Here is a 25,085-nt window from a genome sequence, read left to right as displayed (position 1 = left end):
GTAATAAACATCAATGAGAGAGAAACATTGATCAGTTGCCTCCTGAACACCCCCGACTGGGGATGTGCCCGCAACCAAGGTACATGCCCTTGACCAGAACCGAACCTGGGACCCTTTAGTCCGCAGACCCAAGCTCTATCCACTGAGCCAAACCGGTTAGGGCTGGGTGGTGCAGATTTAAAATGCTCACTGCTCTTTCCCATAGGCTGTGACAAAGTCCTTTTTATGGTGACTAACTCATGTCCCCTTATTGCTTCCCCTCCAGGAGTAACTCAGAGTACATTGCTCGCCTTTCCACGTGACAGCTCTTGAAACGATAGGGAGACAGCTCTCTGATTTCCCTTGTCATTTCCCCTCTGGGTGACACTCTTCCTGCAGTCACGTGTGTCCCTCCCCCTCCCAGGCCAGTATGGGACATGGCTTCTAGCCCTCTTACCTGTACTGCTGGCCCGGCCAGCAGCAGGTGGTGGCCATGCAATGGGAAGCATAAGGGAACGCCTTCCTCCTTCCGCAGACATTTCTTTTCTTCCCATTTTTACAGCCGCCTCTGCATGAGCTGTGGGGTCAGTGCGCCCGAGGGGTGGAAGAGGCAGCTTGGGGCCCCGCTGAATAGCCTGGCTTTGTCTAGAGGCATGTTTTTCTGACTGTTTACAGTACCCGACAGGGTCGTTTTTGTTCTGAGGAGAGCTGGTTGGAGAAAGCAGGCTGCTGAGAAAGCGGTGGGGCTCCGCTTCCTTCTGGGGCTACCTCCCAGGGAGCTGCCATTTAGCATCCCCCAGGCACCCTCTGCCCAGCCGAGGTCATCTGAGGCCTGTGCATCCTCTGCCCCAGGCTCACACTGATACCGAGGGGAAGAGAAACCGTCACCGACTTCTCCAGCTTCATAGGAGCCAGGAAGGAGCCCCGGGCAGCATGATTTCGTTTTAATCATCAGTCCCATTACAAAAAAAAGAAAAGAAAAGAAAAGAAAATCCAACAACAGCTGTGTACCACTTTTCATAACTTTTCCGCCATGGTTGGCAGTCAGATTGCTTTCTTTTGCAGAAAACACGATGTCAGTGCTAGGCAGAATTTATGTGTAAAAACTTGAAAGGAGACAGTTTGGAAAGGAAGGCGAAATTAGTGAGGTTTTCAGTTTGCATTTGGAATGAATCACACACATTTGGGATTGGAACGTGCAAACAGAATGCTGGATTTTCCTTCTCGGGCCTTCCTGCTTTCTGTCCCAGCCCTGGGCCCGTAGAGGCCTCCTCTCCCTGCAGGCTCTGCCCGGAGCAAGGGGAACCCAGGCAGGAGGAACCTGGAGCGCCGCCTCCCCGGTCAGCAGGGAGCAGGTTAGCACCTCCTGCAGCCGGGCCTGGACTCTGGTCAGCTGATTGGTGTGGCAAGTACATTCCAGCAGGGGGAAAAAATGCTTGGCTGGTCGCTGTGGCTTCCAGAACATGCTGTCCTTCCATAAAATGACCCGAGAACACAGAGTGCTATTGAGGGCAGCTGGGTTTCTATGGAGCCCTCTACTTCTCTCCCCCGGGGGTCAAGACCAAGGTGGCCTCTGACAGTGAATTCTACAAAGAAGTCTACAAAGAAGTGTAGGTTCAAGTCCCAGTTCTACCCATTATTGCTTTGATGGCCTGGGGTAAACTCTTGCCTATGTGAAGTTTGTAACCACCCTGAACTATAACAGCTTCGCCCTCTTTCCGTCTGCATGCCATGGGTGTTCCCCCTCCCCTTCCCCACCCTGCCCCGCCTTTGCTCATAGAAACAGGTCATACTTGGTGCATGATTTAAAGGTTTGTTCACAGGACTCATCGACCAGCACAGTCTCTATTTCCTCCTCTGTAAAGAGCAATATGACTTCCTCTTAGGGAAGGCCTTCTTCCAGCTTTGAAGATGTATGATTTGCTTACAGTATCAACTCAATGGGTGTTTGCTGGGCAGGATATAGGAAACTCTCTATTGCAATATTGTGTAGCTATCAAAATATATTCAGAGTTTTAAATAATTAGCATAACAACGGAACTTTGGATACAGCCTTTGCCTGTTGAGGTCTATTCTGCCATGGAATCTGTTCATGGTAATACTAACAAAGCAGAGAAGTGCATCCCAATATTTACCCAGATCATGGTTAGAGTCAGGATGACTCATGCACTGGCCAGCTGGCTGGAGCCCACTCTATCCTTCTGGTCAGTGTTACACTTGAAGTTGGGTATTCCTCAGCCGGTTATATCTTTCTGAATACCACACAGGGATAAAGAGGTCTCCATAAAGCAAAGGAGATGGGAGTAAGGAAAGGAAGAGTTACCATATATGAGGATTTCTCGGAGAAATCCTGAGCTGGTGTTGTGTCTGCTACTTAAGATTATCTGATTGGTCTGCTCTGCAGGCACCATGGCCATTTGCTGCTCAGGGGCTGACGTGGGTTAGTTAGGAAGTGGGCCATCTGCAGCCAGAAAGGTTTGAGATGATCAAGGGGGGAAGAGGTGGGAGGAAATGCTATTGTGGTGAGTTTCCTTTCATTGTGCATTGATCGATTCTTCTAGAGGAAGGCTCTGGACGGAGTCCCTTTCCATTTTCACTGCTGCTAGATTGACTGTTAAACAGTGGTTTTAGACTTGGGTGGTTTTTGATGAGACAACTGGGAAAATCCTGGAAATACTCTACTATAAAAAAAAAAAAAATGCTAATCTGTAAATCTGTAGATAACCATGACTCTCAAATCATGATTGCCTGTCTAACCCTATTTCTTTCTACCTGGACAGTACCTCAACTTCACTCCATTCAACCCAAATGCACCCCTTCCTGTCCCCCCTGGCTGCTTCTCTCTTGTTCTAGTTCTCAGTTGGAACCTGCCATTCCTTCTAAGGTGTAGTTCAGTTTTCCTCTTCTCCATCTTTTCTGTTACCGATCAAGTCCAGGCTTCTTTCTTCTCTCTTTGGAACTCTGCAGCAATCTCTCAGTCCGTGTTCCTGCCTTCAGGCTTGTTCCCCCATCTCAATCCACTCTTTCTGCCATCAGAATGACTAAAGAAGTAAGTAATTCAGCAACCATTTCTGGGTCAGTCATGCTCTTCACAGGGCTGAGTGTAGGACAGCAGATTAATCACTGTTCCTGCTCTCACTTATGTTCTAGTGCTGAAGACCAACAAAGCCAGGTATACAGGCACATAACTAAGGTGTTTATAAACGTTATCAAGAAGAAAGAAACAGCCCTAGCCGGGTTTGCTCAGTGGATAGAGCATTGGCCTGCAGACTGAGGGGTCCTAGGTTTGATTCCAGCCAAGGGCACATGCCTAGGTTTTGGGCTTGATCCCCAATGGGGGGCATGCAGGAGGCAGCCGATCAATGATTCTTTCTCTCTCATCATTGATGTTTCTATCTCTCTATCCCTCTCCCTTTTTCTCTGAAATCAATCAATAAATATATTAAAAAAAAAAAAAAAAAGAAGAGGAAAGAAACAAGGATTTGGGATGGAGGATAAAAAGAGCGAGAAGGACCTAGAATGGAAAGAGGTTGAGACATAAATGTTCCAGACAGAAAAGACAGTGTGTGAAGACTCTGAGATGTGTAAAAGCTGGGTGGGCTCCAAGCACTGAAAACCAGGAGAGAATGGCTCATGCACAGGCCATCAAAGAGAGAGATTCATGGTAGGATCAACGAAATGGGCCGCATCACATCACACAGGGCCTTGTGGGCTGTAGTAAGGAGTGCATTTTACTCCAGGTTCAGTGGGAACTTTAAACACAAGAGTAGTTTTCTCAAATTTACATTTCACTATTACTCTTACTTTGTGGTGTGTGGGTCAGAGGAAGAAGAAGGAGAAGGTGTGGAGACCAAGTAGGAGGTTGTTGTGGAAGTCCGGGTAAGAGATGTATAGTCTACACTGTAGGTTAAGGCATCAGCAAGAGAGATGGAGAGAGTTGGGCAGATTTAAAATAATTGCAGAGATAAAGTCAATGTGATCTATTGGGTTAGACACGAGGGGAAAACCACAGGAGGAAGCTAAGAGTGGCAGCTATGAACAACTGGATGGAGGGTTGATCTCTTGCAATTTTGACCCTCTATCCTCCTCTCCACTTTTAAGGAGTCATATGATTAGATTGGGGTCACCTAAACCATCCAAGCAATCTCCTCATCTCAGCAGGTTCAAACATCCCACGTGTCAGTGTTGCATCTGTATCGCCCTGTCGGCTGGGACGTCCTTCAGAGAAAAGATTATGGCTTAGTCATCTTGGTGTCACCATTACTTAACACAGTGCAAAGCCTGTAGAAAGCTAAAAATTGTTTCAGATGAGTTTTAAGTGGTTTCTCTAGACGCCGTAGTACCTAGCAAATCTCCCCCCTTCACCTTCAGAGCATGTCCTTCTGTTCTCTGATCAGCCGTTAGTCTGAGACAGCCCTGCTCTGATCTCTTGATGCATTTCAGAGGTCTTGGGCTGTTCTAAGTGGATTGATTCCAAGTTCTGTAAAGCCGAGTGACTTAGCACATTGTCCTTCGACTTGTCTTTTTTAAGGAGGCAGGCATATTTCATGCCACTGAAAAGCATGCTAGCTATGCAAGTGGTCACTTAACAATTATGAATAAATATACATTTTCACAACCACTACTTGTAGTGCTTAGAATGGAACATTTTACACCTGAAAAAGAAGTTGACAAAAATATGGTTGATGCCTGCAGAATATATTCACCATAAAGTGCTAAAGGTTGAAAGCATTTTGAAAATGCTACGTACATACAGGCCCTGACCAGTGTGGCTCAGTTGATTGGGTGGCATCCAGTGCACCCATAAGTTGATAGTTAAATTCCTGGTTAGGGCATATGCCCGGGTTGCTGGTTTGATCCCCAGTAAGGGGTGTATAAGAGGCAGTGATTGATGTTCTACTCTCCCATAGATGTTTCTCTCTTTATTCCTCTCCCTTCCTCTCTCTCTAAAAATCAATAGAAATACTTTTTAAAATTCTAAAAAATATATACATATAGTATGGTTTTAATTTTATAAGACTTTTCGGTAGCTATGCAAATATATACATTTATAAATATGTGTAAAAAAAATGATGGCAAAGAAGTGCACCAAAATATTAACAAATGGTTTTGCCTGGTGGTGGGAATTTGGCTAACTTCAATTTATTTTTTATACTTTTTCTGTTTCTAGATTTTATAATAAACATTTTCTACTTTTGAATTCAGGAAATCTGTAATATTTGCTTTTGAAAGTAATTTATTATTACTGGCAAAAATTATTATTAATATTGGAAAAAATGTAAGAGCCACACCCAAAGGCACATGCTTTTTCATGCCTCTCCCCCTTCCCACCCAGCATCATGGCTGCAGTAGAAACCTTTGCATTCCTAATGAATCAGGAGTATAAAAGTTTTTATATTTAATTTTAATTCTTAATTTGGGCCAGTGATGAAGACAGCAAGAAACCAGAAGTTCTTTCTTTTCTTTCTTCCTGTTTTAATATGTTTTTATTGGTTTCAGAGAAAGGAGGGAAAGGGAGAGAGAGATAGAAACATTAATGAGAAGAGAGAATCTTTGATTGGCTGCCTCCCACACATCCCACACTGGGGATCAAGCCCAAAACCCAGACATGTGCCCCAACCAGGAATCAAACTGTGACTTCCTGGTTCATGGGTCAACGCTCAACCATTGAGCGACACTGGCCAGGCTGAAACTAGGGGTCCTTGATTTGAAATGCTTTTTATAGCCAAGAGAATGGAGGTGAATGCACATAAATGATTATTGACCTAGGAGAGGATTTGGGGGTGACTTAAAATGGGAAAATGTCATCAGCGTTCAAGAGGTTTATTTAAGGTGTGCTCGATTCGATCCGGTTGACTCCCCAAACTCAGGCAGATGTTCCAGAGGTTTCCGAGGAAGGCTTCCGTCTGCCCTGGAACGTGAGATGGCAGCGGGACTTTCTGAATGCAGCCTAATTCCCAAGACCAAAATAGTCCAGTGAGTCACTTGGATATATTCTGAATCAAAGACTTAGAAACCCAGCCATGCAGAACCTCCACTGCTCAGCTCAGAGTGAACGTCAGCTCATTTGGATTTCAAGGCTGCCGAGGGAGCTGCTGCTCAAGGCAGCTGGGGGAGTGTTAGAGCAAAGAGAGATGATTCTATGGGCAAGGAATACATGCTATGGTATGCTACGGCCTTTTAATTATTTTTTCATGCTCTCTGTGCTGCTCAGCCCGGTGTAAGGCGCATACAACGTGTTGGGTGGATGACAGAGACCAGAGCAGAATCTTATGAAGTGCTGACCGAGGAGGCTGCCAGCCATCTGGTTTGCTGGGACTGGCCCTCTGCACAAATCTCATCTTGGTTTAATCATGAAGTGTCCTCTTTCAAAAGCCTCCCATTTGCGATGATCGCTTTAGAGGGTCACCCTGTGACCGAGGTGGCTAAGAGCAATCTAGAATCCCGTGGTGATGTCATCTCTGTCTGCACAGCAGTTGTCTGCCTGGCAAGAATGTGAGAGCCACACCCAAGGGCACATGCCTTTTGATGCCCCTCTCCCCCTTCCTACCTGGCACCATGCCTGCAGTAGCGCCTTTGTACCCAGCCATTGCAGATAGAGACACGACACTGTGGAAGGAGCCCTAGCCCATGAAAGCCCTGGTTGCGTTGATCGCTTTCTGTGGCCGCAGCTGTCACACGTGGTGGCAAGATTTCTGGGACTCTGCCCTCTGCCTCGGGGGCTGATGGGATGCCATCCCGAGAACACATTGCAACTGACAAGCTGCCTTGACATTTGCTCTCTGGCCCCCAAGCCACGGATTTGCTTCTTCTTTATGACAGTTTGCACGTCTGCTCCCTTCATTCCTCTGGGGACTCCCGCTCCGTCCCCTTGTCCTTTAGAAGAATGAGTTGAAAGGCAGCGTGTCTAATGCGCGGAGGATTTAGTGCCCTTAATTGCCCCAGAAGCCCCAGCAGTCAGTCTCCAGGACCGAGCTGACGAGGGACTCAAATTGAGACAAACGTCTGTGTCTCGACAAAGGCCAGGCGCTTTGGTTTTCTGACTCCCGCCCGGGGAGTAATAAAGGGGATTGGGGAAATGCTCGCATTTTCTGAATGGGGGTTTAAGTTCCTAGAAACCTCCCGAGCTAGTTTGAAATGAAGAGAATGGTTCTGAACTTGTCCTGGGCCCTCTGAGAAAGGATGAGGACGGTGGATCCTGTTCCCAGAAAAGTGTGCATGTGCATACACAAAGAAAACTTTGCATGTCATTTCAGAGGAGTTGTGTTGTCCAGTAGGCTCTGTGGATTGTAGATTCATGTAGTAGACATAGCGGGTTGACTCCATGATGTGCAAGCTCCATGCTCCCCTACCTTCTCTCTATTATAAACCCTATTCTCTGCCCTGGCCAGCTACCTCAGTTGGTTAGTGTCCCGTCCTGATACACCAAGGTTGTGGGTTTGATCTCTGATCAGAGCACATACCAGAATTAACCAATGAATGCACACATAAGTGGAACAAATTGATCTCTCCCTCTCTCCCTCTCTCCCTCTCTCTCTCTCTCTTTCTCTCTCTCTCTCTCTCTCTCTCTCCCCCCCCTTCCTCTTTCTATCTCAAATTAATAATTAAAAAATTTAAAAATATGTATTATTTAAGAAAAAAAAAGAGAAGCTCTGTTCTCCTTGTGTACCTCACCCTTCTCCATGTCAATGTGCACTTGAGCGGAGCCCCGGGCATGGAGATGGTGGAAGAGTGACTGGGCGAAGCCAATGGCGATGGTCCTGTGCCAGAGGTGGGTTCTGGCATAGGTATGTGATCCTTTATTGGCCAGTAAGACAGGAGGGTAACTCTACATGAGGAGCTTTGGGTAAAATTTTATCCTTCTTAAAATAATAGACAGTAGAATGGAACAAACAATCTTATATTGCAAACGAGAGAAAGCAAAAAGAACCCTGTGGGATAGCTTGGTATTGGCCATATGTGGATTGTATATGTATGTTCATGTGCCAATGCATACATATGTGTATTTTTACATATGAGTGTTTACATATTTATATGTATGTATATGTCTGGGCACACCCATATATTTCCTACCTCTCATTGGTGAAAGGGCCAAGAAAAAGGGACACCCCAGTACCAATGAACACACCTAGTACCCAGATCTTGACACCTCTGACTACTGAGCAGAAACACGTTTTCTGTGGAAATGTCAGGGTCGGGGCATGAATCAAGGTGATACTGGAAGAGAAGGCATGCTAATGCCCTAACTCGGTGGTCAGCAAACTGCGGCTTGTGAGCCACATGCGGCTCTTTGGCCCCTTGAGTGTGGCCCTTCCACAAAATACCACGGCCTGGGGGAGTCTATTTTGAAGAAGTGGCGTTAGAAGAAGTTTAAGTTTAAAAAATTTGGCTCTCCAAAGAAATTTCAATCCTTATACTGTTGCTATTTGGCTCTGCTGACTAATGAGTTTGCCGACCACTGCCCTAACTGATCCTGTCTTTCACAGTCGAACTGGCGGGTTTTTATCCATTAAGTTTGTGATCAAATTAATGGCTTCCTTGGCCATACACTCATGGTTGCACCTCCTTTGAACTAACCAGCCCCTTGGCTTGCAACAGTGTCCTGTGCCATACCATGCTGGGAGGTCAGGCACTCTTCCCTCCTGGCACAGTGTGCTTGCAGAAGCCTCCATGCAGAGAAGGCAAACCCATACTTGGAGAGGGGAAGTGGGAATTGCAGGCTCCACCTCCCCTATGGGTGGACACTATGGGTGGACGTGGTGTGCTATAATCACCTTCTACCCAGGGGCTGGCAGACGCCCTCCAGGTGCTATAGGGCTTGGCATCTATCTCTGCTGCTGACTGGTTGGACATTTGTCAGTGGCAATGGCTAGGTCAGTGGTAAGCGTGGTACGAGGAAGCCCATCCTGCTGGACTCTTGCCCAGCCTCCATTCCTGCCACCTGAGCTCTTCCATGCCCCGGAGTGAGAACAGGAGGCTGGCTGCCATCTACGGGCGGTGAGGCATTCCTCCAAGCACACCTCATGCACCCTTGCTTCTGCTGCTTCCCAGGGCACCTTGTGCCACAGCCTGCACTGCCCTCCTCTGTTTGGCTCACACTTCTTCTATCTACTGGATGAACATAGAGGATTCTGTGCCAAAGTCTTGTTTGTCCAAGTGATCTCAGTCAGTAGCGGGGCAAGGTGGACGATATGGGGAAGGTAGGAAAGCCTTACCCACTTAAGCTCCAAGGATAAAGACTCTCTGAGGATTTCGAGCTTAGACACACGTGAACCATGCGTGTCTCCCTTATCTCCCTAGGTTAGCGCTTCCGCTTGCGCTTGCACACACGTTCAGTTCACTGAAACATAATGTGACCGGGTAAATAAATACTCAGAAGGAAGCATGGTGTCGCCAGGGATCACAGCCTCTGCCAGGAAATCTAGAACAGGTTGTATTCGGCAAAAGGAAGAGGCGCGACAATAGCCCCAGCCATTGATTTGATATGAAAAAAGGACTTAGCCCTAGTCCGTGGCCTACTTATGCACAGCTGTATTAAATACGACAGGATTTCACTACCACCATCGAATTTAGACTATTTCTTGGATGCTTATGCAATGTTTTTTTTTTTTTTTTTTTTTTTTTTTTTACTTATTGTGAGACTATCTGGGGAGCTGAGCCCAGGAAATGTGCTCTTATTTCCTAGAATATCTCTTTGCATTATGATTAGTTCGGCTGTTTGCTTTTCTCCAGTACAGAAAGATTTGGAGAGTTAACCTGATATTCCTGGGTGGAATGTCTTCTTATTTGTTTATACTATTTAAGGAAAAATATAGTTTTTAAAAAATAGTTTAAAAAAATACTTTGTAGCCTGATCAGTGTGGCTCAGTGGTTGAGCATCCACCCATGAACCAGGAGATCACGGTTTGATTCCAGGTCAGGGCATCCCTCACAGGGGGCGTGCAGGAGGCAGCCGATTCATGATTCTCTCTCCTCATTGATGTTTCTATCTCTCTCTCCTTCTCCTTCCTCTCTGAAGCCAATAAAAAAAATCTATTTAAAAAATCATTTGCAGCCATGTATGGGGGCCTATGTTCTTGAGAGGAGAGAGTTCTGCAGAACTTAGCCTCATGTCCTAGGACTTTGCTCCTCCCCCCTCAGGCCCCTCGCGTTCTTTCACCCTCACTCCACAGCACGTGACACACCTCTGGTTGCTTGTGGCTACTCTGGACCCCTCCTCTTTGTCAGAGGACATTCTGTTCTTTCCAACAGCCCCAACCTGTTTGCAGCTTGGCTCACAGACTCTGCCCAGGCTCACCCCCGGGGACAGTACTAGTGTCAGCTTCTGGGCCAACAGCTTTCAAACACTGAGACGATTGGGAGAGGGAGCAATACATGGAAGTTAGAGAACATAGTCTTGGCATTAAAGGAGTAGGATATCTTGGCATCCGTCACGTATAACCCTTGAATATTTTGGAAAAATTCCATTTCATTCTTACTTTTTTTTTTTTTTTTTTTGGGGGGGGGTGGTGGACCTGAAATAAGAGGCCCTAGTACAAGTCAGGAATATGGAGACTGGGAGGTGAGATTCGGTAAGGCAACAACTTTTCTGAAGAAAACATACTTTCCAAAGTAGCTCAATGGACAAAATGCTTGCTGGGAAAGTTAAATCGTCTGAAAATCGCCTGAGTTCTGTAGTAATAGAAATAAAAGAATAAAAATTAGTGTGCATTCTTGATTTAAAAGAAAAAGCAATGTAGTGTTAGGATGGAAAAGTTGTATATCTAGCGTGGGCTTTGGGATTCAGATCTGGATGGAAATACAGACTGTTGGAACTTGAGAAAACATGTTAGCTTCTGCACTCATATAGTGAGAAGAATATTTCATTTTTCACTTGTTTTTCTTTTTCATTGTGGCAAAATATATATATAACACAGACCACATCACCTTGACCATTTTTATGTGTACCGTTCAGTGGTATTAACCACATTCACATCATGGTGCTACCATCACCACCATCCATCTCTAGGACATCTTGCAAAACTGAATCTCTGGACGCATTAGACAATGACTCCCATTTCTCTCCCTTTCTTCTCACCCCAGTTGCTGTTCTCCTTCCTGTCTCTATGAATTCAACTACTCTAGGGACCTCATCTAAGTTGAGTCCTACAATATTTTTTTTGTGTGTGTGCCTGGATTATTACACTTAGCCTAACATCTTCAAGGTCCATCCATATTGTAGCATGTGTCAGCATTTCCTTCCTTTTTAAGGTTAAATAATATTCCATTGTGTGTATATGTCACATTTTATTTATTTATTTATCTGTCAATGGGCATTTGGGTTGCTTCTACTTGTTGGCCATTGTGATAAAGCTACTGTGAACATGCATGTGCAAATATGAGATCCGGGTATTAGTTTGTTAAGGCTGCTATAACAAAGTACTCTAGGCTGAGTGGTTGAAACAACAGAACATTATTTTCTCACAATTCTGAAGGCTAGAAGTCTGAGATTAAGGTCTTGGTTTCTTCTGAAAACTCTCTGTTTGGTGAATAGATGGCTGTCTTATTGTATCTCCATGGGGTCTTCCTTTGAATAGGTAATGCACTGACATGGCTTAAATTGAAGATTTACAAATTTTCTCTTCTTATAAGGACAACAGTCATGTTGAATTAGAACTGACCATAATGACTCTATTTTAACGTAATTACCTCTTTTAAGACCCGTATCCAAAATCATTCTGGAGTACTAGTGGATTAGACTTCAATATACGAAATCTGTGGGAATACCATTCGGCCCATAATACCCTGCTTCGAATTGTTTTGTGTATACACCCAGAAACAGAATGGCTGGATCACATGGTAAATATATTCCTAAATTTTTGAGGAAATGGTTTATTTTTATAAAGTGGTTATGAGATTCAAAGGCATGTGAAGCACTTAGCGGATGGTTGGTTGGCCCCCCAAAATGTTGACTCTAATTAGTTGTATAGACTGTAAACTGTCTGAGCCCAGAATTTTGAGGCAAAGAAATTCAGTCCAGAAAAGTTAAGCAATGTATGCCTTCAAGTTTCTAGTGAGCAGCAGACTCAGAAAAAGAACCTAGGTTCTGACAATGTCAGGGCTCTCTTATGCACCACTTCTTTGCAGTCCTTCATATAGACTGTTCTACTATTTGCTATTAACTATTCGCTGGTTTTTATGGCATTTGATCCTTTTCTTCCATTTTTAAACCTAGTTTTCTGAATAGGTAACATATTTATGTATCTGTACAATGAAGTATTGTTTGATATTAGAAAAGAAGAAGTACTGATGCATGCTACAACATGGGCGGACCTTGAAACCATTGTGCTAAGTGAAAGGAGCCAGCCATGAAAGCCCACATATTATCTGATTCCATTTATATGAAGTGTCAAAAATAGGCAAATCTATACAGACAGAATGTAGGACCAGAGAGAAGGACCGTATTGGTGGAAAAATGGAGACTAAATGCTAAGGGGTATGATTTTTTTTTTTTTTTTTGTGGGTAGTAAAAATGTTATAAAATTGATTGTGATGAAGGTTGCACAACTCTGTGAATGCACAAAAAAACATAGGATTGTATGGTTCAAACTGGTGAATGATACGTTATGTGAATTATATCTCAATAAAGCTGCTACAATACCAATTAGAGGGAGAAGGTAATGTCCTGGATCTATTTTAGACCTTGGGGTCTGCAGCCCTGGAGATTAAGAATTCAGACTCTTCAGTAGCCAACATGTGATCTTGGGGACTCATGGGCAATTCTTGAGCTGGTAACCACTTCTGACTCATTTGTTTCCACGTTTGACGATGAGCAGCTTTGGAATGGAGGAGGTTCTTAAAAGAAATAAGGACGTTCTAGATCCCACCTACCTTCCAGGCTTACATAGGAGGGTGCCTATTAGAATTTCTCTCTCACACTTTTTATAGACCATCAGCCAGCTCCTCAGGAGCTTCTGCCCGGCAGGAGTACTGAGTAGAATTTCATTTGACGCTGCAGGCGCTCCTTTGCTGACCTCTCCTGTCCTGCCTGTTTCTAATGTGTCTTGGCTTCATGTATCCTCAGGTCCCAGGGGAAATCTTGGCAGAACACCCTGTTATATGTCAATACGAGTGCCTCTCTCAGCTTTTCTTCACATTGAGTTTTCTCTGGGTTGTCACTCTTGAAGCTCTTCTTTTTTCTTCTTGCCTTAAAGAGAGACCTTTCTCTCCTGAGTCTCTCTTTTCTCCACTAAGCTGTCAATCTCACGAGGCCTCCTGAGACCTTGCCCCATCCCTTCTGTTCACTTCTCCCCTCTCTCTCTCTCTCTCTCTCTCTCTCTCTCTCTCTCTCTCTCTTTTATTTATTTATTTATTTAAATATATTTTTATTGATTTTTTACAGAGAGGAAGGGAGAGAGATAGAGAGCTAGAAACGTTGATGAGAGAGAAACATCGACCAGCTGCCTCTTGCACACCCCCTACCGGGGATGTGCCTGCAACCAATGTACATGCCCTTGACCGGAATCGAACCTGGGACCTTTCAGTCTGCAGACCGACGTTCTACCACTGAGCCAAAACGGCTTCGGCTCTCTCTCTCTTTTTAAAAAAATATATTTTATTGATTTTTTTACCGAGAGGAAGAGAGAGGGACAGAGAGCTAGAAACATCGATGAGAGAGAAACATCGATCAGCTGCCTCCTGCACACCCCCTACTGGGGATGTGCCTGCAACCAAGGTACATGCCCTTCACCAGAATCGAACCCGGGACCCTTCAATCCGCAGGCCGATGCTCTATCCACTGAGCCAAACTGATTTCGGCGACTTCTCCCATCTCTGTACCTCTTTCTCCCACTTGCTTCTTTTCTCCTCTAGACTGTTGCTCAAATGCCTCGTCGCTTTTTAGAAAGCAGTCATAAATGTGCAACAAACAAACAAACAAACAAATAAACAAACAAAAAACAACCAAACACCAAAAGTTGCCCTGGATCTTTATTGCTTCTTCAATATACTATGTGCTTTATGTTTTTTTCACAGTTACCTTTTGGGAAAAGTCTGTGCATTTTTCTATTTTCATGGATGTGTATTTTTTGAGGAAGAGGCCCAGGGAAGGAAGTTGAGAGCCCCATGCTAAAGTTAAGTCTAGAACATTTCTTACCTAGACAACTTCTGGATGTGAAAATGAACTGAAGCTGCAACAGGAGTTGAGCCAAGTGTCTAAAACCATTTCCCCAGGCATCATGCTGGAGGCCCAAGGACCACAAGTGGGCTCGCGTTCCGGTGACGCTGCTAGCTGCAGTGAGAGTGCTATTGGGTGTCAGGCCTCGTTTTATTTATTGTTTAGGCCTTGGAGGACGGAGCAGTTTCCTGGAGAAAAAATAGTGTCCTTAGTAAGAGACACGGGTCCTTCCTTCACAGACAAAGCCCCCTAATGGTTGTTGAGATGCATTTGGTTTTGGGCATTTATTTTACTTGGAGTGTTATGGTTTCTGGTGGCTAGCCAGCTTTAAGTGTCTCGGTGACCTTGAGTGTTTAGTCTAGTCTGGGGCTGGTTAATCCTCTGGTAGGAAGGGAGAGGCATCAGGTAGAGATTACCATCAGCATGAGGTGAGCAAGGAATCCATTAGTGGGCTGAGAGCCCCTTTCTTTGATATTGGGGGGGGGGGGCGGGTGGCCCTCACTACACACAGCAAAGTGTCACTGAGACACAGTGTTTTGCAAACAGAAGCCACAGTCACAGCTTTCGGTCGCTTGACCATTAACCTCCTGCTAAAGTAATTCCTGTCAGGTAGGACCTAGGCTTATCAATTTCATCAGAACCCCCACCCATCTACCCCCCTATAGAGCAGGGGTGTTAGTTTATAAACACACCCCAGAGCCAGAGCCCTCTCCTCTCACAGTAGAAAGCTTTGTGATGTTGTCAGTAAGGCTGGGGCCAGAGCACCATTTCGTGAGGAAAGTAGCTGGTTTACTGACGGAATGTTTCCATCTTAGCATCCGGGGAACTGAAGGCCAGAAATGTTAAAACGTTCGTGGCAATATAGCTTTACAATCGAGTCTGGCTCTCCTGCGAGACCCAGCTCACGTCACCATGGTTCCCGGGAAGCCGCTTTCTAACCTGCATCTGTTATCTACGCAAGTCTGGACATCGGAGTAGAAAGCCTGTTCGGGGATTTAATCCAGGACTTTTTTCTTGGCTCCCAGCTGTAATATTGCCGACACAGTTCAGCAATCATCCTTCTACGAGCCAGTGCAAATAGCCTGTGATGAAGAGTAATTGCAACTGTAGGGCTAAATATAATCATCCTATATGGGAAGGCTGCCTGCTCACCTCTGGGCCAGCTCTGGACGTGGAAGGAGAAATAAATACTCACCCCATGCAGTTGCAGTGACCATCCCATTGAGGATTTATGTGACAAGCTGAGCACTGCGCCTTGCATATAATAAATTCTCAATAAACATTAGTTGCTTTTATTATTCTCATGAGCAGCTACTTGTTAATAACAAAGTAGCTGCCAAAAACAGCAGTGTAGCCGACTTGGCCACTTGCCTTTACCTAGCCCATATTTACCCAGTGGCGCTGCATTCGTTGCTGGGTTCCTTAATCTTGCTGGGTCCTTAGCAGTGTTCCCATTTTAAGGATGAGGCTTAGATTAATAGCTTCCCAAGGTTTTACAGCTAACGAGTGCGCTGGTTTGGTTCCCTTCCCGCTAGGCCTCTTCTTTGTTTTCCAGCTTAACCGTATGTGACGCTGATGGAGACTTTTAAATCATCCAATGGTATATACCAGTGGTCGGCAAACTCATTAGTCAACAGAGCCAAGTATCAACAGTACAATGATTGAAATTTCTTTGGAGAGCCAATTTTTTTAAAACTTGAACTATATAGGTAGGTACATTGTTATTAACTTAATTGGGGTACTCCTTAGCTGGCCTTTGCTAAAAACTCAAGGGGCCAAAGAGCCGCATGTGGCTCGTGAGCCACAGTTTGCCGATCACTGGTATATACAGATGAATGAGCACCTCCCTCAGCTCTTCATGCCATGATCCAATAAGAAAGACTTGTGAGAATGGCCATCAATAATATGCAATTAAAATCCATCTAATTCAAACTTGCAACATAAAATCTTACAACATCAATCTATTCAGGAGTCATTATATATATTAACTTCCTGTATTTTGGGTTAGCCCTTAAAAGCAGTTTGGGGAAATTGTAGGTCACTGTGTATAAGACATCATGGAACATATTGAATTCATACCTTTCCCTCAACATTTCTGATCACATAGGTAGGGGGGACATTCTCCTGGTGCAGAAGGGAATTTATGTACTTTTTGTGTGCTCAGTCTTAAAGAGTAATCAGTTGACGTGTTTCAAGGTGACTTCCTAGAATTGTGGTCAGCAAACTGCTGCTCGCGAGCCACATATGGCTCTTTGGCCCCTTGAGTGTGGCTCTTCCACAAAATACCACGGCCTGGGCGAGTCTATTTTGAAGAAGTGGTTTTAGAAGAAGTTCAAGTTTAAAAAATTTGGCTCTCAAAAGAAATTTCAATCGTTGTACCATTGATATTTGGCTCTGTTGACTAATGAGTTTGCCGACCACTGGCCTAGAACAAATTCTAGACTCATTACCTAAGACTGGAGGATTCCACTTCTTCTGAGGCCACGCGTTACAGTGCCACCTGAAGCAATGCCTTGTAATCAAGGTGACGCTGGTTGATTCAGGAGTGAAAACTAAGGGCCTGCGTCTCTCAATTCCCCCGTCAGGGCTCTTTGAGGACTTGAAGCCATTTTGAAATGTGAGTCAGTTGACATAAGGAAAACTGTTTTGAACATAAGTTGTTTGCTTTTGTAAATGAGGGTTCGCTCTTTGGAAAATCTAATGCTTAAACTGAGTGGTTTTCTCAAAGTGATTCCTTCGTCTTGGTTTTTTAATGGCCCGTCATGAACCTCAAACTGGCAGTGCCACCCTTGGGAATTGCACTAAGCCAGGGGGTTGTATGTATGTGGCAGAACTAAAGAGAGAGGCCACTCCATCTTTTGCCAGGCTGTGGTTTGCAAAACACACTCTCAAATGTGTCCAGCCTCCTTGGAGAGGAAGGGGATGCGATACTGCAGACACAACCAAGATGCAGAGGATTAGCCTCTGTTTCTTTGGCCAAGAGTGTGGGATTCAAGGGGAAGAATCCTGCTGATACTATTTTGTTGTTGTTGTTAATCCTCACCTGAAGATATTTTTTCATTGATTTTAGGGAGAGTGGAAGGGAGAGGGAGAGACAGAGAGAAACATTGATGTGAGAGAAACACATCAATTGATTGCCTTCTGCATGAGCCCTGAGGGGAGAAGCCTACAACCAAGGTACATGCTCTTGACTGGAATCAAACCCTGGACCCTTTGGTCCATAAGACTGGTGCTCTATCCACAGAGCCAAACTGGCAAGGGTCCAAGTTTTTTAATATTGCTTTGTACCTTCTTGACATAAAGAATATTAGAATGTGCTGTAGGCTTGGAGAAAGGGCTACATTTTTTTCTTATGATTTTTTCTTTGAGATGGTATCAAGTTAGAAAGAATTGGAAGGAACCTGGCTAGTGTTCCAACGTAGTTCCAATGGTTGAACGTTGACCCATAAACCAGGAAGTCAGGCACATGCCCAGGTTGTGGACTCAGTTCCCAGTAGGGGATGTGCAGATGTGCAGGAGGCAGCCAATCAATGATTCTCATCATTGATGTTTCTATCTCTCTCCCTCTTTCTCTCTGAAATAAAGAATATATATATATATATATATATATATATATATATATATATATATATATACACACACACATATATTTTATTTAAAGAAAGAATCAGAAGGAGGCCAGCACCTTCTCCTCCTTTGTTCCAGTGAAGGGCATCCACTGAGGACCATCTACCAATACACATTCCTCTTAGTTTGCAGTTAATTTCTCAACTATCCTCCTTTTGTAATTTTTAAATGAGAGTTTTCTGTGATTCAGTCTCCATTTAAGAAAATTTTTTATATTTTGGAAAATTTCAAACTTGCTCAATTCATAAAATGAATTGCCATGAGTCCATTGACCAGTGTTGACAATTACCAACTCATGGTCAATCTTATTTCATCATATCCCCCTCTGCCCACCATATTATTTTGAAACAAATTCTAGAATTATGTTATTCATTTGTAGGCATTTTAGTATTTATCTCTAAAATATGAATGCTGTTTTTTTTAAACCAAAACGCAGTGAGCATTTGCAACGATCCAACACACCATTACATTTTATGTGTGTGTAACCCGGTGCCATGTTTTGGTTTTTTAAAGTGGAACTTTTTAACACTCTCGTGACTCCATTTCCTTTTGATAAAAACTCATGAATGAAGCAGCATCTAAATGAGGAAGGAGATGAGCACAGACGGCGGGGATTTCCCATCTAACCGCTGCCTGCCTCCTACCTTCTCTCTGGGCGCAGACCACAACTCAAGGCCATTGGCTGTGATTTGGCTTTTAGGTTCTTTCAAGAGCATGTAGCCCCAAATTGTTAACGTAACAGGACAAACTTTAACTCTGCCGGGTCCAAAAGGAGAGCTTCAATCACAGGGAGTTTAGGAAACCCCCGGAGTGCTTTCAGTCTTTGCAAGGACCCCTAGAAGGGAGCTGTCAGTGCTGCTCTCCACAGGCTGGCTCATGCTCCTCTGACACACCCAGAGCTTCTTCCTGTCCCTCATGACACTTCTTCCTTCCCATCTCCTTGTCTCCAAGTGTCCTGACCTTGGCTGCCCTTGCTCCCAGGCTCTTCTTGCTTCCCTGCCTGGCTCATGAATTTTCTACTTCTCTGTTTGTCACTTCCAGGCCTATATATTCCACTCGCCCATCTCTCTGAAGCTCCATTTGCCAGCTTGAAATCTGCCATGCTCCTCCAGCATCTTACACCTAACACACTTGAATTGCAAGTGCTTATCTGCCTTCTCCCACCACTACCCCAACTGGCCTGACTTTCCTTTTTCATTTAATTCTATCTATGTGTGTGTGTGTGTGTGTGTGTGTGTGTGTGTGTGTGTGTGAAACATAGTTTCAGAACATCCTGCAGATAAAAGATGGATCTCATTACTTTATTATCTGGAAACATGGAGGACATGGCATGACACTCCTTTACTGAAAAACATAGCTGACGTCTCCTCTTCAGCCTGAACCTGAAAAATTATTACAACCTTTCAGATTCTGGACAAAATGGCTGTCACAATGGAATTTATATGGGGAAGTAGGCCAATAAGTAATAAATACATGCAAAAATAAATACATAAATACAAAAATAATTTGAGACTGCGAGAAAAGGTTGTGAGGCATATAAATGGAAGATGGTCTTGGAGATCTCTTGTAGACACAGTGGGCATTTTATTTTATTTCCTAAATATATTTTTATTAATTTCAGAGAGGTAGGGAGAGGGAGAGAGTGATAGAAGCATCAATGACGAAAGAGAATCATTGATTGGCTGCCTCCTGCACTCCCTACTGAGGATGTTCCCTGACCAGGAATCAAACCGTGACCTCCTGGTTCCTAGGTCCATGCTTCACCACTGAGCCATGTCGGCTGGGCAACACAGTGGACATTTTAAACTAAAATGCTTGAGATCTGGGAAGGTGGCACCCAGTTCCCACTGTGCTAGGTGTCGGTCAGTGAGGACAGTGATTTTCGGAAGGTCTGGGAAGGCTCCGGGGGGTGTGCAGTGAGGTGAGTTCAGAAGGTTGAGTTCCCGTCTACCAGGGGACTGCAGACCTGTAGGCGCTGGGAACACGGAGGTCAAGTCCAGACTCCGCTGCCTCCTTGAAATCAAAATGACTGCACGTGGTAGCTTTGCACTTCCCTCCTCTAACTTTTATGTAATCCCCAAGACACCTGGCAGACGGGTTGGAGTCTCTTGGGGGTGGGCGAGATCCAGCATTTGGGAGAGGGGAGCATGTGTGCCCACTTTCACGTCAGCTCCGCAGAGCCAGCGTTCCCCCTGCACCCCCTTCACTGGCCCTGCTTCCTCCGTTGTTGCTTTGCATCCGATCATGGCAACTGAACAACAGAGAATGACACTTCTCTGCCGGAGCTCCTGCCAGCTCCCCTTGGAACTTGAAGCCGAGATGCAAGGACTAAGGAGAGGGCAGCCAAGGCCTCCAGGTTGCCAGCTACTTGGCCGGCAACCCCATTCACATTGGGAAACAGGTTTAAAAAAAATAAATAAATAAAGCTGGCCCTGGGAGCAGTGCCATCCTTTTGTAAAGCTGGGTCAATAATCATAGACCCTCATCATTATGCCCACCGCCGTCCCCCCAACCCCCTACCCCCATCAGCCAAGATGATAAATATCTGGGTGTCAGCACATCCTCACGGTGCCACCTTTTGTTGACCCTGTGGGACTCTCCCCCTGTTTGGGTTGGCACGGGCGCTCGGGCCTCTGTTTTATGTAATAAGGCACATGAGAGAGGCCCTTTATGCTCTGCCTCTCCGAATGGGCGCCGAGCAAGAGGTCTGGTGTACCCCATCCCATCATTTTCCGTATGGGCAAAGGCGGCTCACATTTCTGTGGCCTGGGAAATGTGTTCTAACCATGGGCAAGGATTGGTGTGTTCCCTTCCCCCCCAGTGCCATTTTGTTCCAGGCCAGGATCACAGTGACCCAGCTTTGTTCTAAGATGAATTTTGCAAGTGTGTGTGTGTGTGTGTGTGTGTGTGTGTGTGTGTTTGTGTGTGTGTGTAGGGGGGAGGGTGACACAACTACAATGTTTTCAGAGAAAACAGGCATGGGCGTGACACGGGCTGATGTCACACAGTCCTGCACGGGCTGGGTCAGGCCGGGGAGGCTCACCCTTTGCAGATTGCACCAATAAAAGGGCACAGCTTGAGGAGACCGCCAGAAATTCACAGAATTCTCTCTTTCTGAGGAGGCTGGTTTCTAGCATGTAACGTATATGGAGCCTATGTTCAGATATACTTTTTGGGGGGTCATTTTTGCTTTAGCATATCAAGGGGAAATGCTGTGGAACACCCTCGGCCACTTAGCTTTATTATCCACATTGCTCCCTCCTTAATTTCTTGTCACACCATGTCCAACCTGAGCGTCCCAGTTGGCAGCCTCACCAGCGGGAACAGATTGCTTTGAAATCAACACGGCTTGACATGGACCACAGACTGTTTTCCTCCCTTTTAAGAAAGGAGAGAGGCATTTCTACAGAAAGGCTGCAGAGTGCTGTGCTGGGCAGAATGAGCGTATCGATTTATTCCTCTGGGTCTGGTTCGTGATGAACGGCACGCCTCGCTGTCTAGATGGACCCACTTCCCTTCCCTCCTTCTGAAGTTGCCCTTTGCTGGGAACAATAAACTCTGGGAGGTTTGCTGCGATCAGATCGGCACTCGAGGAGGGTGGAGCCTGCTCAGTGCTGCTTCCTTCTGCTGCTCTGTGGTCTCGGCAGCTGAGCAGAGCATGGCTTATGTGGGGTCTCTGCCCGCCAGCCCTCCTTGCAGCCTGCAAAGCCTCACCGGAGTCCCTTCTGCTGGCTTCTCACGGGGCTGTGTTTGCAGGGGCGAGCACGTAAGTGAATTATGGAATGTGGGGTGTGTGTGTGTGTGTTTTGTGAATTTTGTGCCATTCGATCTACTTTTTAAGAGGAAGGCAGGGTATTTTCCAGCCTTGTAATCCAGCTGGGTCCCGTGTCTCCTGGAACTACTTTTCTTGTGCCGTCAGAAGAGGACACAGGGCCTTTCTCACACCCCAAGACCTGGTTGTGGTCTGGGTCCTTTATTCCAGTAGTCTCCGTGCCACAAGGTACCTCTCTCTTTCTCTCATCGACCGTTCCGTTGTATAGACGTGCTGAGTGTGTGGAGTTAGAGTGTAATGATCGGTTGCTACTAAGGAATGGCGAATAATTCATTGCTATGGTGTAATTCCTTTGCTCTGTGAAAGTTTGGCCAAAGAGGTTTGCTCCATGAAGAGCTGTTTTTCTCGTGTTGTGTATCTTGTAAGAGCGGAGATAGAAGAAGTGAAGGAGAGAGAAATGTAGGACTGGAGGAATAACATCTGCTTTGGGTTTGCTGAAATGACACCTGGAGGGTTTTCATCGCGGGTTTGTATGCTTATTTAAGGTTATCTTCAGAATGGCAAGGGAAGTATCGGGGTGTGGCTGTTGGGGATTGCCTGCATCACCTGCCACCTATACTGGCATCTGTACCTGGCTATCTGAGTTTGTTATTCATTGGGTACTAGACGATTTCATTTAACACAGTGTTCCCCTTCTATTTGATGAAGGCCCAGAGATGGGAATTAGGCCACTTACCTAGTATTTGGATTCTCACAATCAGGTCCCACCCTTCGTATTCTTCTAGCATTCTTAGTGGGTCACAGTGCAGCGTGGGGTATTGTCAGCAATTGGCTAATTTAGTATCATGTGCTAAATGGCCCTGAGTTCCAGGTGTAAGGAAGTCAGTGGTGAGTGTTGAATCTGATAAAATGTATAGTTAAGCCGACATGAGGAGGGAACCTGTTATAATGAAGGTGGTCCTAAAAGGCCTTTCCCCGTGGCTTTGTACAACCGGGCAGAATTGAACTAGATTTTGGATTTTGAATGCGTGGGAAGCAAAAAAAGTAGAAGACTCAATTACAAATTGTAGTGGGCTTTGATAATATGGCCAGTTTTTTCATCACTGTTTTACATGACTTCGTTAATGTAACTGTACAGATTCTTTCTCTGAATGACTATAATTAACAGCTACTTAAGGTATTTCCGTGCCCTTTTATAGGTATCCCATTTGATTATCATATTAGTCTATCTAGAGGCCCCATACACGAAATTCGTGCAAGGGGGCTCAGCCCTCACAACCCCGGCTGCTTCAGCCAGCCCTCATCCTCTCAGAGCCTCGGCTGGTCCTTGCAGCCCCAGCTTCATCCAGAAGGTTGTTTGGAAGGACACCCAGAAGGTCCTTCAGCTGTTCGGTCTAATTAGCATATTAGCTCTTTATTACATAGGATTAGAGGCCCGGTGCATGAATTTGTGCATGTTGTGGGGGTTCCTTGGCCTGGCCAATCAGGGAATCTCACCCAGTCCCTATTGGGGCTGGCTGGTGGGGTTGGGGGAGGGGTCATAGGAGGTTGGCTATGAGAGTGTTGAGCTCCTGCTGCCTGGTGGTCAATGTGTGTCATAGCGACTGGTCAACCGATCATTTCAGTCATTCAGTGGTAACAGTCATTTAGGCTTTTATATATATAGATAAGGTAGGTATTGATGCTACTTCCTCATTTTACAATTGAGAATATGGAAAGACAGAGGAAAAGTGACTCTGAGGTCATTGGCTGTAGAAAATTGTTTTTTTTTTAACATAAAATTTAATACTTCAGCCCAGCCAATGTGGCTCCGTGGTTGAGGATCAACATACAAACCAAGAGGCCATTGGTTCAATTCCTGGTCAGGGCATATGCTTGGATTACAGCTTGGTTCCCAGTGTGGGATGTGCAGGAGGCAGCCAATCAATGATTCTTTCTCATCATTGATGTTTCTGTTTCTCTCTTCCTCTTCCTTCCTCTCTGAAATCAATAAAAATATGTTTTAAAAAATCCCATACTTTCATCACCCTTCTCTCTCTGATCATCTCTAAACTTTTTCCATCATAAAACAGTGGAAAGAGCTCTGACCTGGAGGTCCAGAAACCTGGATTCCGATTCTGACTGGGTCATAGCTGGCTCTGTAATGGTGAGCAGTCCTTGGAGTCTTTGGAAGTCATTGTCTAGCCAGCAGGTACAAGGCTTGATTTCTAAAGTTCTGCATCTGCAGAATCCCTCCCCAGGACCTTGTCCAGGGCACGAGTCAGCTCCGCCTGCTCACTGGCAGCAAGCAGGAGAGGTGAGAAGGCAAATGGCACCTGGGTGTCCTCTGCAGCTCTGCTTTGGCGCCAGGAGACACCTCGGATCTCCTTAGATGAGGAGAATCCCCAGCCCTTCCACAGCAATGTCCTCTGATCTGTCTCCTGAGCTGGCACTTCTCAGTCTGTTCTTTTCACTCATCTACAAAATAATTTGGGCTCAGCCTTCTTGTGGTTTCAGCCCCGCGATGAACACATCGGTTACGTGCCCATGTGGCTCCCGGAGAAGCGATAACCTCCTTGCATGAACCCATCTGTTATCTTAATCCTTTTTGGAACAGGGCAAATGTAAATAAATATTATTCTATTTCTCTCTCAGGTGTTTCAGCTTCTGGCAGGCGGTTGAGAATGGGCAGGGCAGACGGTGGGAAAGTATTTTAAAATTTTTTTTTTAATTTTACCTCCATGGTTTTCTATCAGTTGTTCACAGGGAATTTAGAAGATGGTGGGATTCTGAGATAAGGGTGACTGTGTTTCACTGACATTAAAAAACACACACACCTATAACCAACACTGCCTACCATTACGATTGTCCTGTATAAGAGAGAAGTTGGAATGACAAATTCCCATCAGGGAGAAAGGCGAGGTCTTCCTAGATAAACAGAGTTGGCATTCCTTTTTTGTTTTAAATATATTTCTATTGATTTCAGAGAGGAAAAGAGAGGGAAAGAGAGAAACATCAATGATGAGAGAGAAGACTGGATCAGCTGCCTCCTGCACAGCCCACACTGTGGACTGAGCCCGAAATCCATGCATGTGCCCTGACCAGGATTCAAACTGTACCTCTTGGTTCATAGGTCAACACTCAACCACTGAGCATGCCGGCCAGGCCAAGAGCTGGCATTCTTAAACTGACATCTTCCCCCTGGACTGCGGAAAACCTTATCCATGACTGCAGCTCTGCCCAGCCTTCCATGTGGGCATTTGTCACTCACAGACTTCCTGGGCACGGAGTGGAGCCCTGAATGGGGAGATGAGAGATACGGTCCCAGGTCAGCCCTCTCCTGCTGCTGCCGCCCTGTCCCTGTGCTAGTGCGGTGACACAGACCCTAACGTTACCCTCATGTCTTTCCCTGCAGGCAAGAAGCGAAACCCTGGCCTCAAAATCCCAAAAGAAGCATTTGAACAGCCCCAGACCAGTTCCACGTAAGTTGGCAAGATCATGGTCTTCATCCAAACACCCACATTTTATAGATTTCTGGGGTTTGGGGGTTCACATTTGTACCGGCGGGCAATA

General features: G+C 45.4%; 1 protein-coding gene across 5 annotated transcripts in view; it reads left to right on the top strand.

The window, feature by feature from the left end:
- The window catches only part of MAP2K6 (mitogen-activated protein kinase kinase 6), a 97,152-nt gene that overhangs the window by 34,759 nt on the left and 37,308 nt on the right, over nucleotides 1-25,085 (top strand). The window contains exons 1-2 of one of the 5 annotated variants that reach the window (XM_084862381.1): nucleotides 1,314-1,334; nucleotides 24,928-24,994. Coding sequence is in view for 1 of the 5 variants with exons in the window: in XM_084862378.1 (XP_084718504.1) it covers nucleotides 24,928-24,994 (67 nt within the window). In the remaining 4 variants the exon portion in view is untranslated. Of the gene's footprint in view, nucleotides 1-1,313; nucleotides 1,335-1,570; nucleotides 1,590-20,883; nucleotides 21,528-21,665; nucleotides 21,762-24,927; nucleotides 24,995-25,085 lie in introns of those variants that run through there. The other 4 variants (XM_084862377.1, XM_084862379.1, XM_084862380.1 and 1 more) reach the window with 4 other exon arrangements.

Source organism: Pipistrellus hanaki (assembly GCF_964339955.1).
Source record: "Pipistrellus hanaki genome assembly, chromosome: 16".
NCBI lineage: Eukaryota > Metazoa > Chordata > Mammalia > Chiroptera > Vespertilionidae > Pipistrellus > Pipistrellus hanaki.
Note: the sequence above shows the minus strand (reverse complement) of the source record. Positions and strands in the feature narration are given on the sequence as shown.